Consider the following 15,424-nt stretch of genomic DNA (forward strand, 5'->3'; position numbering starts at 1 on the left):
ACGGTTATATGGCGTCAGACATATGGTTAAGCACCACACAGATTTGGAGAGGAAACCCACTGTCGCCACATAGGCTATTCTTTTTACGACAGGCAGCAAGGGATCTTTTATTTGCGCTTCCCACAGAGAGGATAGCACAAACCATGGCCTTCGTTAAACCAGTTATGGATCACTGGTCGGTGCAAGTGGTTTACATCTACCCATCGAGCCTTGCGGAGCACTCACTCAGGGTTTGGAGTCGGTATCTGGATTAAAAATCCCATGCCTCGACTGGGATCCGAACCCAGTACCTACCAGCCTGTAGACCGATGGCTAACCACGATGCCACCGAGGCCGGTTACTATAAATGATTATAAATGTAGAAAATATGACCAATATATTGACACAATAATTTCTTACTACATTACATTTGTACCAATAACACCAAAAAGTAAAAGAACAGATAAACAGGTCAAATGACTAAACGTATGTGCATCTAGTATAATGCAAGAATTGTTTTATGTCAACAGAAAGTATTTACATACAAGACAAAATAACTTAAGAAAGAGAAAGTAAAGTCCATGAGTTGTTGTTAACACTAATTAAATACACTCTATTGGCTCACCGCACCATGATATTTATAGGGTGCTTCAAGATATGGAGGAACTTACAACCAGCTAACCAAACATGGCTAACCTCTACTCATGTAACAATCAAAACAAATGTTGACTTGTTTAATCAATGAGAGATAAAAACTTAGTAAACTTAGTGAAAACAACTTAGCTTTTTTTTGTTTTGTTGAGTGATTGTTTGAAATGACAAATACCAGATACATGAATAAAAACACATTTTTTATGAGTATCTTTGATGTATCATTATCATTGTTTCCAGTATTTATCCACTCAAACTATCGTATCTCCAGCTATATATTAACCACACATGCCCATTGCTTAATATAATTCCATTTAAATGTTTCTTCATATTGTTGTTTCACATGAAATAAAACTATCAATGAGAGACCAAATTTTCTTGGCTTATTGTTTGTTATGTACAGCAGAGCTAAATTTCCAGTAGAACATCAAGTTGGACGTAACACTTTGATGTCACACGATGACATCATACGATTGGTGCAATATAACCTTACTGAAATGTCAGTCAAACAAATTCAGAGATATAAATTAAAATTGATTATGGGTAATAAATAGGATATTAAACTTGCTATGATTTCGTATCATGTGTATATCCCCAGTGAAATAATTTTCAATGTCACTCCCTAAAGCTTGTGACAATTGAAAATTATATGTCCCTCGGAACATAAACATGATATGAAATGGAAGCTTGTTTTACATCTTTTAAATACAGCTCAAAAGAAAAGTTCATCCAGGTGAGGCTATTCATTGGGTTTCAAAGTTGACCTGAATATAACTAAAGTAGAATTGTACATACCGTTATAAAAGAGGAATGGGATATTGAGAGGAGCGACTGCGCGGTTTTTCGGAATGACGGAGCACGTGACCTGACATCTCAGTGTGTACTCTAGGCCATCTTTACCGTGAGTGTTCTCCTGAAGCATCAAGTTCTGAAATCAAACAAACAAAAAATGTAGAAAACTTCAAACCAGTCTACTAACACAGGAAAAAATGCCACTAGTTTGACGTCAGGTTAAGCTTTAAAAATATATATATTATAAGTTGTAGAAGCATCACGAGGGGATCATGGATTTTTATACCCTCTGTATGCTCTTGCACCCTGAGACGAACAAGAGCATATAGAGCTTGTCTCTTGTGGCTATCTGTGCCACACACCTGCCATTTCCAATCAGCTTTTAGCCGTGGGCTTAGTTTGACCACTTCAGATAGTGTTCAGTAGTTACTGCTGGCATTGTTAAGAGGCACTTGTAACCACCTTTCAACAACAGTATCGTTTGAAAATCTTCCATAAAATGATAAATATTGAACATGGATAATAAACAGAATACCCAACTCGCTACTCAGCAATACCGTTTATCTTGCATTCATGAATTGATATTGTCCTTCACTCGTGCAAGATAAACAGTATTGCTGAGTAGCGAGTTGAGTATTCTCTAAATACACATAATTTCAGCTCAATATTTCAAGGCACATCCAGAAAACTGTAAGTGTGACAGATGGACAGACACACAGACAGATGGAGGGACGGACGGATGGATGGATGGACTAAGAGACAAAAGGACAGAGATGAAACCTATAGTCCTCTCCGAGTGGACCGGTTGGGGACTAAAAAGATATATTAAGTTATAAAATGAAACATAATACTGATTTTTATTATCCACATGATTCAACATAACTGGGTAAGCATTTGCTGAACTGCCTCTTTTGCAAAGTAATGTGTTTTTCACACTTTTATGTTAATTTTGTAAATATGACTTTCTGTCATTTGTTGTAAAGGCTCATTTTTTCTAAACAATTTAACAATGACCCCTTTAATTATTCACAGGGTGTCTATCATTCACATTCTAGGCAGCTGAGATGAAATATGCCCCTTAAACATGAAGCAGTTGTACCATTAATGCCAAGGTGTGGGGACTACGCAGTGTTGTTAGCAATCTGATTAAAATTAGTTCTACTGGTCTAAATAAGGCATTCGAAATTCACATGAAACATATCGTATACCCTCAGGATAATTCGGAATATTTTCAAATTATTTTAAAATCACTGGCAGGATTCTGCAAGTAAGGTTTTAATTGGTGGACATGAGCTACAACTGGCTGCTGTTAGATCCACATGTAATAGTGGAGCTAATTTTAATTAGATTGATAACTTTGCTACCAATGAAATTAGCACTCCAAATGTTTATGTTAATCCCCTCTACAAACTGATATATAACATATAGAAATTGGTGTAATAATTAAGTCACCAGGGGTCATGACATTTTGTTGATTTTAAAAATCCAAATGTCCAGGTAACATTTCGTCTGTAAATAATAATCTAAATATTGACCAATCACACTTCGCCTTTTATAACGTTATTTGGGAGCATACAAATTCTAAAAATATCGGGCGAGTCTATTTTAGTGGCCGCAGCACAGCAAACCATACCAATACGTACGGGGTGGGTTATCAGTCTTCAATTTTACATTAAAAATTATTTATTTTATAAAATAAAACATGTTTTAAGGCATTCGTAATTCACACAAAACATGTCGTATACCCTCAGGATAATTTGGAATGTTTTCAAATTATTTTTAAATCACTGGCAGGATTCTGCAAGTAAGGTTTTGATTGGTGGACATGAGCTCCAACTGGCTGGTGTTAGATCCACATGTAATAGTGGAGCTAATTTTAATTAGATTGCAAAGTTATGATACATTTTGTTATCCATAATTTGTCCTCACCTCACTATGTTTATGGGGTAAAATCCACCAAAAAGCTACTCCTTAGAAAACGTCTATCACACTAATTTATTAACTACAGGCATAGGGCTATTAAAAAAACACCATGCTACTTTGCCCAACCAGGTGATACCAATTTCGACTCTGGCCCACCCAGGTGATACCAATTTCGACTCTGGCCCATCCAGGTGATACCAATTTCGACTCTGGCCCACCCAGGTGATACCAATTTTGACTCTGGCCCGTGGACTATAATATTATGTCATACCTCTAATCACTGTGTGACACTCACTTGCAAATGTCATATATCTAACCAACACTTGCCACGTACCTGTAGAAGTGCCTCTCCGTTTGTCAGTGGAATGGTGAGAGATCTCGACCCCCCGACAAAGACTGGAATCTCCGTGATACCGGTGGGGCCGACAATCTTGAGCTCCACCTCCCCGCTGTATCCCTCGCTCACCAGGTTCTTGTACTGGTCTCGCAACAAGACCTTCAGATACCGGATCAGACAGCGCGATGCAGCGTTCCGAGTGTTCGAGACGGTGGGGGTGCCCGGGGACTGGTCGGGGGAGATCTCAACGGGGGGACCAGGATGTACAGTTATGGTGATCTGAAAATTGTGAAAATTGAACGCAAAGCATACAAATGTGTTAACCAGAATAAATTACAGTTTAATAGATTGGGTGGGATCTAGCTCAGTCAGTAGAGCAATTCGCAAGAGGAAATAGAAAGAAAGAAATGTTTTACTTAACAATGCACTCAACACATTTTATTTACGGTTATATGGTGTCAGACCACACAGATATTGAGAGAGGAAACCCACTGTCGCCACTTCATGGGCTACTCTTTTCGATTAGCAGCAAGGGATCTTTTATATGCACCATCCCACAGACAGGATAGTACATACCACGGCCTTTTTTACACTAGTTATGGAGCACTGGCTGGACAAAAACAGAGATCGGCTATTGGGTGAGTTAAAAAATTAAAGTCAAAGTTTTGTTTTGTTTAACGACACCCCTAGAACACATTAATTTATTCATCATCAGCTATTGGTTGTAAAATAGTACTGAGGTACTTGCATCATAGGATCAAACCAACTAAGTGGACACTATATCCCATCCCAACCACTTCCCCATGACTGGTATATGCTGTCCTGTCCTTTGGGAAAGTGCATATAAAAGATCTCTTGCACCTAATGGAAAAATGCTGCAGGTTTTTTTCTAAGACTATATGTCAGAATTATCCAATGTTTGACAGCCAATAGCAGAATAATTAAATTTCCATTACATTAATTACAAAATAACATCATTCCATTGGTAGCAACAGGAGTTTGTTAATTTTTCGATGAACGTAAAAATTACGTTGTCAGGGAACATCATGGCTGATGACGTCATTTTATACTGACAGTTTGTCTTATTGAGCCTTATTGTTTAGAACTAAAACATAATTCAAAAAGAAATTTGAACGTTTAACGTTATTATTATTAAGTATGTTTCAAATTTAATTATAAGGATTGTCTGTTATTTCACTTACGTTCATCTGCAAATTTATGATCAAGAAATCAATGTACTTTTAACTTTGTTTAGAGTACAAAAAGCAACAATATTCAAAAACTAGTATTCTGAATCACCTAATTATTGTACCAATACAAACATGGTAACCATGGTAACATTTGAGGCATGCATTACCATGACGACTGACAGTATTCAATGAACTCACCAGGGTGCTATACAGCTCGTGTTTCCTATCAAAGTAGACAAATATTAAGTTGTACGCTCCAGCTAACTCGGGTAATTTATGACCTCTGTAAAGAAATTAAAATTAAGGAATAGTCAACACATCTTAAAACATTTTTAAATCTTAGAAGGTGTTTGAACATACGCATACACACACACATACACATCATGGACAGACAGCCAGATTTAAAAACACACACACACACACACACACACACACACACACACTGAGGAAATCTTAATAACTTTTTTATTTATCTCTGAATTATAATTATATCAGTACTAGTATAAATTAAGAATACTATGTTCATAAACTAATACTTTAATGTCAAAAATACAAACATGCACACAATCACACACACCATACCACATCACACACCACATCACACACCACACCACACCACACCACACCACACCACACCACACCACACCACACCACACCACACACCACACCACACAATACCACAAACACATATACACTAAGAGTAAGATATCGTGGGGTAATACATTCTACCTACATCATTCCTGAAGATATACAAAAGAAAAAAAGAAGACATTTTTAATCACATACCACTTGTTGTTGTTTGTTTATTTCATGACACACTAGGTCTTTATGGTCAGCGAAATAAACCTGTATTATTTGCAATTCCTCACTTAAACATACACTCACCTAAAATGAAAGATTCCCTTCTCAACTTTATTTGGAGTGTCGGGTTTCAGTGTGACAGCCTAGAGAAAACAAAGACAACGTTTGTACAGAAAAAACTCAATATTCAAGACTCCAGTATCATGGAAACCAAATCTTACGGACAGTCAAAAGATGAAAATGGAGTCATTGTTCAAAACTTATGAAATGGTTTTGGCCAATATTTTGCATATATTCTTAATGTTTTGGGGGTTTTTTTCATCATTTTAGAACACTGTGCAACCCTAACACTAGGATCAATCGTGCTACTTTTCACAATCTCATCAATGAAAGGATCTTGCCAAAATGTCTTTGGATAAATCCCTGTTAAAAAGTCTCTATCTAAAACTTTTAAAATGGTTTGGCCAACATTTTGCATTTATTCTTAATGTTTTCGTTTTTTTCTCGTCATTTTAGACCACTGTGCAACCCTAACACTAGGATCAATCATGCTACTTTTCCCAATCTCATCTACCAAAGGATCCTGCCAAAATGTTTTTGGATAAATCCCTGTTAAAAAGTCTCTATCCAAAATTTAAGAAAAATTTATGGAATGGTTTTGGCCGATATTCCGCATATATTCTTAATTTTTTCGATTTTTTTTCTCATCAGTTTAGAACACTGTGCAAACTTTACGCTAGAACCCTAGGACCAATCATGCTATTTTTCCCAATCTCATCAATCAAAGGATCCGGCCAAAATGTTTTGGGATAAATCATTGTTAAATATTCATAAATTAATTTTGCTCTAACCTTTGACGGTGGTACACTGTCCTTGGTGCCTAAGTCCGTCTTCCACAGTTTTAGAGAAAGATGTGAGGAATTGGCCGTAGTCATGACATTCCCGTCTTCAGAAATTATCTTCACAGTAAACTCTAAACAAAGCAAATTATTTATAAATACAGTTCTCTTTGTCAACATGTCATCTGTTTTGATGACTTTCAGACTTGTTTTATGTGACTCAATTTATTGATTATGGACCAAAATATGAAGTCGAGGAACATTTTAGCGATATTTCTATTCAAATGAAAATTGATTAGCATTACTGTTTTATGTTTTAAAATTGTGAATTGTGACGCAATACTGAACAAAATGTTCTCTGGAAGTGTATTAAAGGAATAGTCTTGTTTCTAAAGACAAATCTACCAGTTTAAATTGAATACGTGTTGAACACAAGTAGCGCACGACTCGTTTGTTTTCAAAGTAGTTATTTTGGTCATGTGGTCTCAATAACTGAATAAATGTCTTGTCTTGTCTTGTCTTGTCTATTTGAGTCACTAGGATGGAATTCCATAGCTGTGATACTTTACTAAGTCTTACAATGTTAGGAAAGTTTTAGAAAATTGTCAGTGTTAAAGTCTGTTTTGTTTAACGACACCACTGACCACATCGACTACTAGATATCTAAAACTTCATGACTGTGAAATACAGTCTTAGAGGGAAGTTCTTACATTTCTCCATTAGCAGCAAGGGATCTTTTATATATGCTTTCCCACAGTTAGGACAGCACATACCATTGACATACAAGTCCTGGGACACTGGTTGAGAAGGAAACAAAACAATCAGAGAATGGGTTCATTGGGAAAGTTCTATCCTATGATTAAAACACCTCAGGCGAGAGCTCTACTGACTGAGCTAGATCCTACTCTTAGTCAAAGCAGAAGAAAGGAAATATTTTATTTAACGACGCACTCCACACATTTTATTTACGGTTATATGGCGTCGGATATATGGTTAAGAACAACACAGATATTGAGGGAGGAAACCCACTGTCGCCACTTCATGGGCTACTCTTTTTAATTAGCAGCAAGGGATCTTTTATATGCACCATCTAACAGACAGGATAGTATATACCACAGCCTTTGTTACACCAATTGTGGAGTATTGGCTGGAATGAGAAATAGCCCAATGGGTCCACTGACGGGGATCGATCCTAGACCGACCGCGCATCAAGCGAACGCTTTACCACTGGGCTACACCCCGCCCAGGTGAAACTATGAGGTAAATACCTGTGAGTTTTTCTCCTGCGATGAAGGATGCATTCTTGCTGTAGTCGACAATCAGCTCTTGAGGGTTGTTTGGGTCGGGCTGCACATTCACCTTGATCTTAGGACCTGATACAATCGTCTTGTTGACAAACGCTTTAGGCTGAATATCGTATAGACCACTGGAAATAACAAAATATACAACTGTGGAAAATAAACGTTAAAAGTTAAAGTTTGTTTTGTTTAACGACACTGCTAGAACTCAATTGGTAATCATCTGTCATCGGATGTCAAACATTTGATAATATTGACATATCGTCTTAGAGACTACATTTTTCCATTAGTAGCAAGAGAACTTTTATATGCACCATCCCACAAACAGGATAGCACATACCACAGCCTTTGAAATGCCAGTCGTGGTGTACTGGCTGGAATAAGAAATAGCCCAATGGGCCCACATACTGTATCGATCCCAGACCCACAATGCATCAGGCAAGCACATTACCACTGGGCTACATCCCACCCCTGTGAAAAATAAACACTGAAATAAACCAAACTTCTGCAAACAAAGGAACTTTTGAGAAACCACTCATGCAATTTTATGAAACCACTGTGATGTTGAAACCTCTTTACATCACTATCCAATAATGATCTTTTAACATAAACATTTATCATGTGATTACAAGCAACAAAGCTGTTTTAATTTGGCAGTGGTTGAAAAACAATCAATAACATTATCTCTATGCTACTGTAAATTCCCAAATGGGGACAAGTTAATGAAAGCAGTCATATTTTTTTGGTGATAAATATATTGAGCTTCTTAATCTACAGTTGAAATATTTGGAATAAATGTGTTTTTATCCCATATCCTGCCATTTATGTGTACAAACACCCAGCATCACCTATTATTATGTCATGCAGTAGCATTGCCATAGCACCTGGTTTTGTATAAATATTATAATATAATTATGGGTTTTATAACTAAGAATGTAATAGAGAGGATAACTTTACCTAGGTCCACACACAGATATAACTCCAAAGTCAGCAATACCTTCAGCATTTGTTTTCAGTGGTTGAGGAAAAGGCACCAACTGCAAAAAAAGAAAAAAGATTTTTAACATAAAATTAAGTAAAAGCCTTTAAAAATTGTGGTCTAGAAAACGTATGATGTACATCCACATTATGAGCATAAATTTATTTCAAACAATGTTCTGAATGAGAGAGAAACTTTGAGTGTTTCCCCGTTTCAAAAATACTTAACAAGACATCTCATGAATTGTATTTCATTTAAACCCTTATCCCAGTCTAACCGTCTTGGCCAAACAGTCCAAAAGCCAATCAATGAGATATAATCTTCCATAATTATACTTTGGACACCCGCATCTAGTCATAAGGCTAATTTATTTCAGCTCTTGTAGTCCGAATCTTTATTCTCCTACTCCTGTTTTCATGGAAGTATTTTTGTTTGTTGTACTGCAACATACTTCAAGTTTTACCAAATTAGTAGAAAATGCCATTCATGTGAGATCAGGTTTATGAATGAAAAGAAATTAAATATTTTACGCTTGTTTGAGAGAACCCTATCTACAAGTGATACCTTCAGCTTGGGATCCTTGGCGATCTGTACTTTGATGTCGGCTGTTTTTGAAGGATTCCCCGCCTCGTCTAGCAGCTGAATCTTGAGAGGGTATGGCAGTCTGCTGTCGTTGAAGACTGTCACAGGCTGCAAGACAATCAGAGAATTATGCAGGCAACATACGGACTACAATAATAGATTACTCACTAAACCTATTTTGCCCGATCACTTTAATAACGTTTTACTTCTAACTTGATAAGTAACGTATTTTAAGATAATGATCCACAAGAAATACATAAAGTAATAAAGCTAAAGAAATATCAGGGCTCTTACACTTGAAAATTCGAGGACATTTCCCAAGGACTTTTGCAGGACTTTTTTTTATTTTTCCAGGATCTGAAATGTTTAATCAATGAATGTTTTTAGAATAAATTGTTGTCTGAATTTAGACAGGTCATGACAACAACAAAGTAAAGATGGGGAAAAAATAAACCACCAAATTTTTGGTCTAAATTTCCAGGACACAATAAAATTTAATGCTTTTTCCAGACATTCCAGGCCTGGAATCTAAAATCATATCATAATTCAAGAACCCTGTTAATATGTCCCCTACCAGGCCCCACAAATTTCTGTATCTCCTAAATTCAAAGGAGATAACTGTAAAAAATAGTTAAATCACTATGAAAGGTAAACATGATCTGTAAATAGTACATGGTAAAGCCATCTACAAAATTTCATCTCAATATCTTCAGGTATTGCCAAAAACAAGTCTGAAAAATAAACCTTCATATCTCCTAAGTTCAAGGGCCATAACTCTGTGAAAAATGGGTAAATCGCCATGAAAGTCAAATCTGATCTGTAATAGATCATGGTAAAGCTATAAACAAAATTTAAGCTCAATATCTTGATGCATTGCATAAAAAGTCAGGAAAACAAATATTTGTAGCTCCTAAATTCACAGGCCATAACTGTCAAAACTGGGTAGATCGCTATGAAAGTCAAACTTGATTTGTAACAGTACATGATACAGCTATACAAATTTTTTTTAGTTCAATATCTTGAGGCATTGCAAAAAAGTTTTAAACAACAAATATTCATCTTTCCTAAGTTGAAGGGCCATAACTCTGTTACAAACGGGTAAATCGCCATGAAAGTTAAACTTGATCTGTAACAGTACATGATACAGTTATACACAAAATATCTGTTTAATATCCTGAGGCACTGAAAAAAATAAAAAGCGTCGGTGAAAAACAAACTTTATTTCAAGGGCCATAACTCCATGAAAATTGAAAATTTTACAAATCATGAAAAAGCTATACACAAAATTTCAGCTCAATATCTCAAGGCACTGTGAAAAAAACATCCGAAAAACTATATGAGGGACTGACAGATGGACAGACAGACGGACAGACAGAAGTATGGAGATGAAACCAATAGTTCCATCTGGCTGGACCGGCAGGGGAGTAATAATCAACTTCAAAACCACTATGTATCAGCAGTAACTCTCTGAAGACAAGCCTACCTGATTCAAATTCCAGTCGACTAAGTCCACTTTATCTGGCTGGACCGGCAGGGGAGTAATAATCAACTTCAAAACCACTATGTATCAGCAGTAACTCTCTGAAGACAAGCCTACCTGATTCAAATTCCAGTCGACTAAGTCCACTCTACAGGGTGGACCCGCAAGAACGTCGAACCGAACAAAATCCTCCAGGTTGTTCCAGGACACTCTAATCTCTTGATGACCCAGGGAAGAGTTGACAAACTGGATCCCTCGTATAACGAAGTGCTTCTGGAAGATAATTCATGACATAGATATGAAAAGGAAAGTTTAACAACATCTCAGAGGACTCTACATTAAAGGGACACACCCTAGTTACGTTTATTTGTTAACCATTACGGCGTTGTTTTTTGCTATTAAACCCCATTTTTCACAAATAAAATTGCACTTTACTTACATTTTATTATTTAGAATACACATTTCCATTCACCTGAAGTGCTTTTTGGTAATCCTAATGTTTGTAAAACCACGAAATAAATTTTTTGCCTTTTTTCACAAGACGTGTGTTGTCAAGAAAAAAACGTTAAGCAAGCGAGGTCCAATCTATTTTTAGAGGGGATATTTCCATTTCAATGTCACAGACGTTGGTATATCACGTGACCGTTATCATTTTGGTTCGGTTTGTTTTCTCGTGCACGGTTCGCGCAATCAACATTCGATTTGTTGTTGTTCATTTGTGAGATTTTTCTTCACAGTTCGTGAACATTTTCAGTAACAATAAAGTTCAGACAAGTAAGTGTCTCAATACAAAACGTTACAAATTTTGCTAAGTCTTACGATATCTGGAGAGAGGATACAACCAGGACAGAACAGTTGGAACATGTCCAGGAGAGGTGAAACGAACGCACCCCAAATCTGTGAAATTTGTCATGACGTAGGCATTGTTGTGCTTCGAGCGACATCTACCGGTGACATCAGAATACTAACTTTCAAAATTATTTCGAGCAATTGGGACATGGGGATTCCCATGGTATTTATCGATATAAAACCTGCTTTTTCACTCCATTTGATAAAAACGTGATCTAAGTGTGTTACAGGTTTGTAGATTAACCAAATTATAATTTATTTTCGCTGGATGGAACTAGGTGTGCGGCTTTAAAGCTTTTATACAGTTACATAGCCCAGTGGTAAAGCATTCACTTGATGCGCGGTCGGTGTGGGATCGATCCCCGTCGGTGGGCCCATTGGGCTATTTCTCGTTCCAGCCTGTGCTCCACAACTGGTGTAACAAAGGCTGTGGTATGTACTACCCTGTCTATGGGATGATGCATATAAAATATCCCTTTCTGCTAATCGAAAAGAGTAGTCCATGAAGTGGCGACAGCGGGTTTCCTCTCTCAATATTGGTGTGGTCCTTAACTATATGTCTGATGCCATATAATCGTAAATAAAATGTGTTGAGTGCATCGTTAAATAGAACATTTCTTTCTTTCTTTCATACAGTTACATTCAGACACCCAGGCCTTCGGATTTCACGGAAACGATCATTTCAGGTACCGAGTCGGTAGCATGTTAATAAAATCACAGAACTGAAATTTCGTTTCCCATGATTATTATATCGAGTACAAGTATTCGACAAAATTAACATAATAATATATATATTTATTTTAAAAAAAACAAGTTTCCGATGGGTTCCCATGATCACAAGGCACGGAACCGTAAAAGTGTTTCACATGAAAGTTGAAAATGCTATGGCCTGGACCTCCTCCCTAACTAGCATACTGAAGGCCAAAGTATAGTTCTTTACGACCAAAATTAATACCCAGCAACAAATCAAACACTTTGTGGTGGCAGTAAATAGGTATTACTATTAGTTGCCAAAAAGGATGTAAACAAGGTATGATTGTGCTTAAAGTCCATCCCACGAGGAAGGCTTTTTTCACTGCTACGGAATTTACCAAAAGTTATTTATTTCTGAGCTTGATTGTTATTTCAATTGGTCACAAAAATAGTTGGGGTTTTTTTCTTTTTGTCTTTCCAGAACATTTTTACTTTTCTTCTTATGTCAAACCAAACTGAAATTATTTACCAAAAACAACATTTTGGTATGTGATGGGTTGACTATATAAATTAAAAACTGAATAATAAAATTAAGAAATATGAACTGTATGGTTTAAATTTCTTTCACTTTATTCTTTGTACAATTTAATTTTTACCTGTTATTTTTATTCTTAATGACATCACTGGAGAGGACAACATAAAGCCATTTCCTTTTGGCATAACCCGTTATGACGATTGTAAATCAGATTTCAAAGTCAGTTACGCAAAACTCGACTTGCAAGAGCAACACAAAAAAAGAAATGATAGCAATTTTCCTAATTGTAGTAAGCCTGGAAATATGGGAAAGATATCTTACCTGTTGTTTTGATATCATAGCAGCATCCGTTTTTAAACACTTCCCTGTCACAGTTATCTCTCGGCTGGTTGACGGGGGCAACTGAAATACAGATCAAACATACACAGTCAAACACATATCCAAGTACAGTTTTATACTTGTGAAAAACAAAAAAATACATAGTTAAAACAAATCTTTAAATATATATTCTGCATCCATAAAAATTAACAACTGTGATACAAGTGTATTTATGAAATCATATGTAGATTAAAGGGACATTCCTCAGTTTGATGCAATTTTTAAGATGTTATCAATTAGCAGAGAATTTTTAATGATTGTAATTACATATCAAATATATTTTTCTGCATAAAATATTAGTGGCTGTAAATTAAACGTGTTTCTTATCATTGTAATATTTGTGCTAGGTTAAATTTCATTTTATTTCCTAAAAAGAATTTTCCGTACGTACTACATTATTTTAAGACAAAATCCAGTTTGGGTGTCTTACAAATATTAAGACGACCAAAAACATATTGAATATACAGACAATGATATTCTAAACAAGAAAATATATTTAATATGTAAGTTCAATCGTAGAACTATTTTATTAGTCGGAAACATTTTACAATGCAACAAACTAAGGCATGTCCCTTTAATTTTTCGAAATCTGAAAAGATGAATAACACATTTCTGTTAAAATGATGATGCCCAAGCTTCACCTCTGGTTCAAAGTGGTTGAGCACTGTACATTTAACATCTGTTTTGACTGTAAAGTTAGTTGGCAGGTGCAAATATCTAATAGCCTGTCAGGACTACCAGTTTTGGAAATCTGGTCACTTAAACGAGATTTTGGTTCACAAAACATCCTGGGCTACTGTTAAAGTCAAGCCCTGCAATTTTCTATCATCATGTGACAAGAAAGAATGAAAGAAGTGTTTTATTTAACGACGCACTCAACACATTTTATTTACGGTTATATGGCGTCAGACATATGGTGAAGGACCACACAGATTTTGAGAGGAAACCCGCTGTCGCCACTACATGGGCTACTCTTCCGATTGGCAGCAAGGGATCTTTTATTTGCGCTTCCCACAGGCAGGATAGCACAAACCATGGCCTTTGTTGAACCAGTTATGGATCACTGGTCGGTGCAAGTGGTTTACACCTACCCATTGAGCCTTGCGGAGCACTCACTCAGGGTTTGGAGTCGGTATCTGGATTAAAAATCCCATGCCTCGACTGGGATCCGAACCCAGTACCTACCAGCCTGTAGACCGATGGCCTGCCACGACGCCACCGAGGCTGGTCTATCATGTGACAATGTCAAGACACAAAGTCAAGCCCTCCAATTTTCTATTATCATGTCACAATAGCAAGACACAAAGTTAAGCGTTGCAATTTTCTATCATCATGTGACAATGGCAAGACACAAAGTCAAGCCCGGCATTTTACTATTATTATGTGACGATGGCAAGACACAAAGTAAAGCCTGCAATTTACTATTATCATGTGACAATGTCAAGACACAAAGTCAAGCTCTGCAATTTACTACTCTCGTGTGACAATGGCAAGACATAAAGTCAAGCCCTCCAATTTACTACTCTCATGTCACAATGGCAAGACACAAAGTCAAGCCCTGCAATTTACTATTATCATGTCACAATGGCAAGACACTTACGTCTGTTATCTCGTTTCCATTTTTGTCTCGTATTTTGACAATGATTTCTCCCGAGAAGGGTTGACCCATCTGTACAGAGTTACTTCCCTCACACACGCATTTGAGCTGCTGTGGTGGCCCTGCGCAGCCCCTGTAAACAGACACAAACATAAATGTGACAGTCACTACTATGTTCAACATTTTACTAAAATTATTGTCCATTGAATCTCAATTTAATGTAAAGCTAAAAACCAAACAAAAGAACATTTTGCAAAGTTGTAGTCAAATATCAGGGGAAGACATTATACGTTTTCATTTTCAATAAAGGCTATTTCAATTTTATAAAAAATGTTTTAGAAAATCCTCCATTAAATTTGCTTTTAAAGTCAACTTTCCTGAATGGTGATACAACTTGTATGATTTTTCCCCATCAGCTAAATAGTGTATGTACCTAAATGACGTAGAATGATGTCACATATATAAGGCATCTTTGTTTTCAGATAAAATTTGCAATGTTCAGCATACATATTTTGAAAGAT

The 15,424-nt window shown here is 36.4% G+C and overlaps 1 protein-coding gene across 1 annotated transcript in view; it reads right to left on the bottom strand.

Annotated features, from left to right (window-relative positions):
• The window catches only part of LOC121376921 (structural maintenance of chromosomes flexible hinge domain-containing protein 1-like), a 92,687-nt gene that overhangs the window by 43,326 nt on the left and 33,937 nt on the right, over positions 1–15,424 (bottom strand). The window contains exons 16-26 of the mRNA XM_041504725.1: positions 14,907–15,036; positions 13,250–13,330; positions 10,969–11,124; positions 9,354–9,479; positions 8,768–8,847; positions 7,781–7,938; positions 6,525–6,646; positions 5,758–5,816; positions 5,071–5,155; positions 3,680–3,961; positions 1,426–1,558 (exon numbers count right to left, since the gene is read on the bottom strand). Of these exons, the coding sequence (XP_041360659.1) occupies positions 1,426–1,558; positions 3,680–3,961; positions 5,071–5,155; positions 5,758–5,816; positions 6,525–6,646; positions 7,781–7,938; positions 8,768–8,847; positions 9,354–9,479; positions 10,969–11,124; positions 13,250–13,330; positions 14,907–15,036 (1,412 nt within the window). The remainder of the gene's footprint in view (positions 1–1,425; positions 1,559–3,679; positions 3,962–5,070; positions 5,156–5,757; positions 5,817–6,524; positions 6,647–7,780; positions 7,939–8,767; positions 8,848–9,353; positions 9,480–10,968; positions 11,125–13,249; positions 13,331–14,906; positions 15,037–15,424) is intronic.

This window comes from Gigantopelta aegis, chromosome 7, assembly GCF_016097555.1.
Source record: "Gigantopelta aegis isolate Gae_Host chromosome 7, Gae_host_genome, whole genome shotgun sequence".
Taxonomy (NCBI): Eukaryota; Metazoa; Mollusca; class Gastropoda; order Neomphalida; family Peltospiridae; genus Gigantopelta; species Gigantopelta aegis.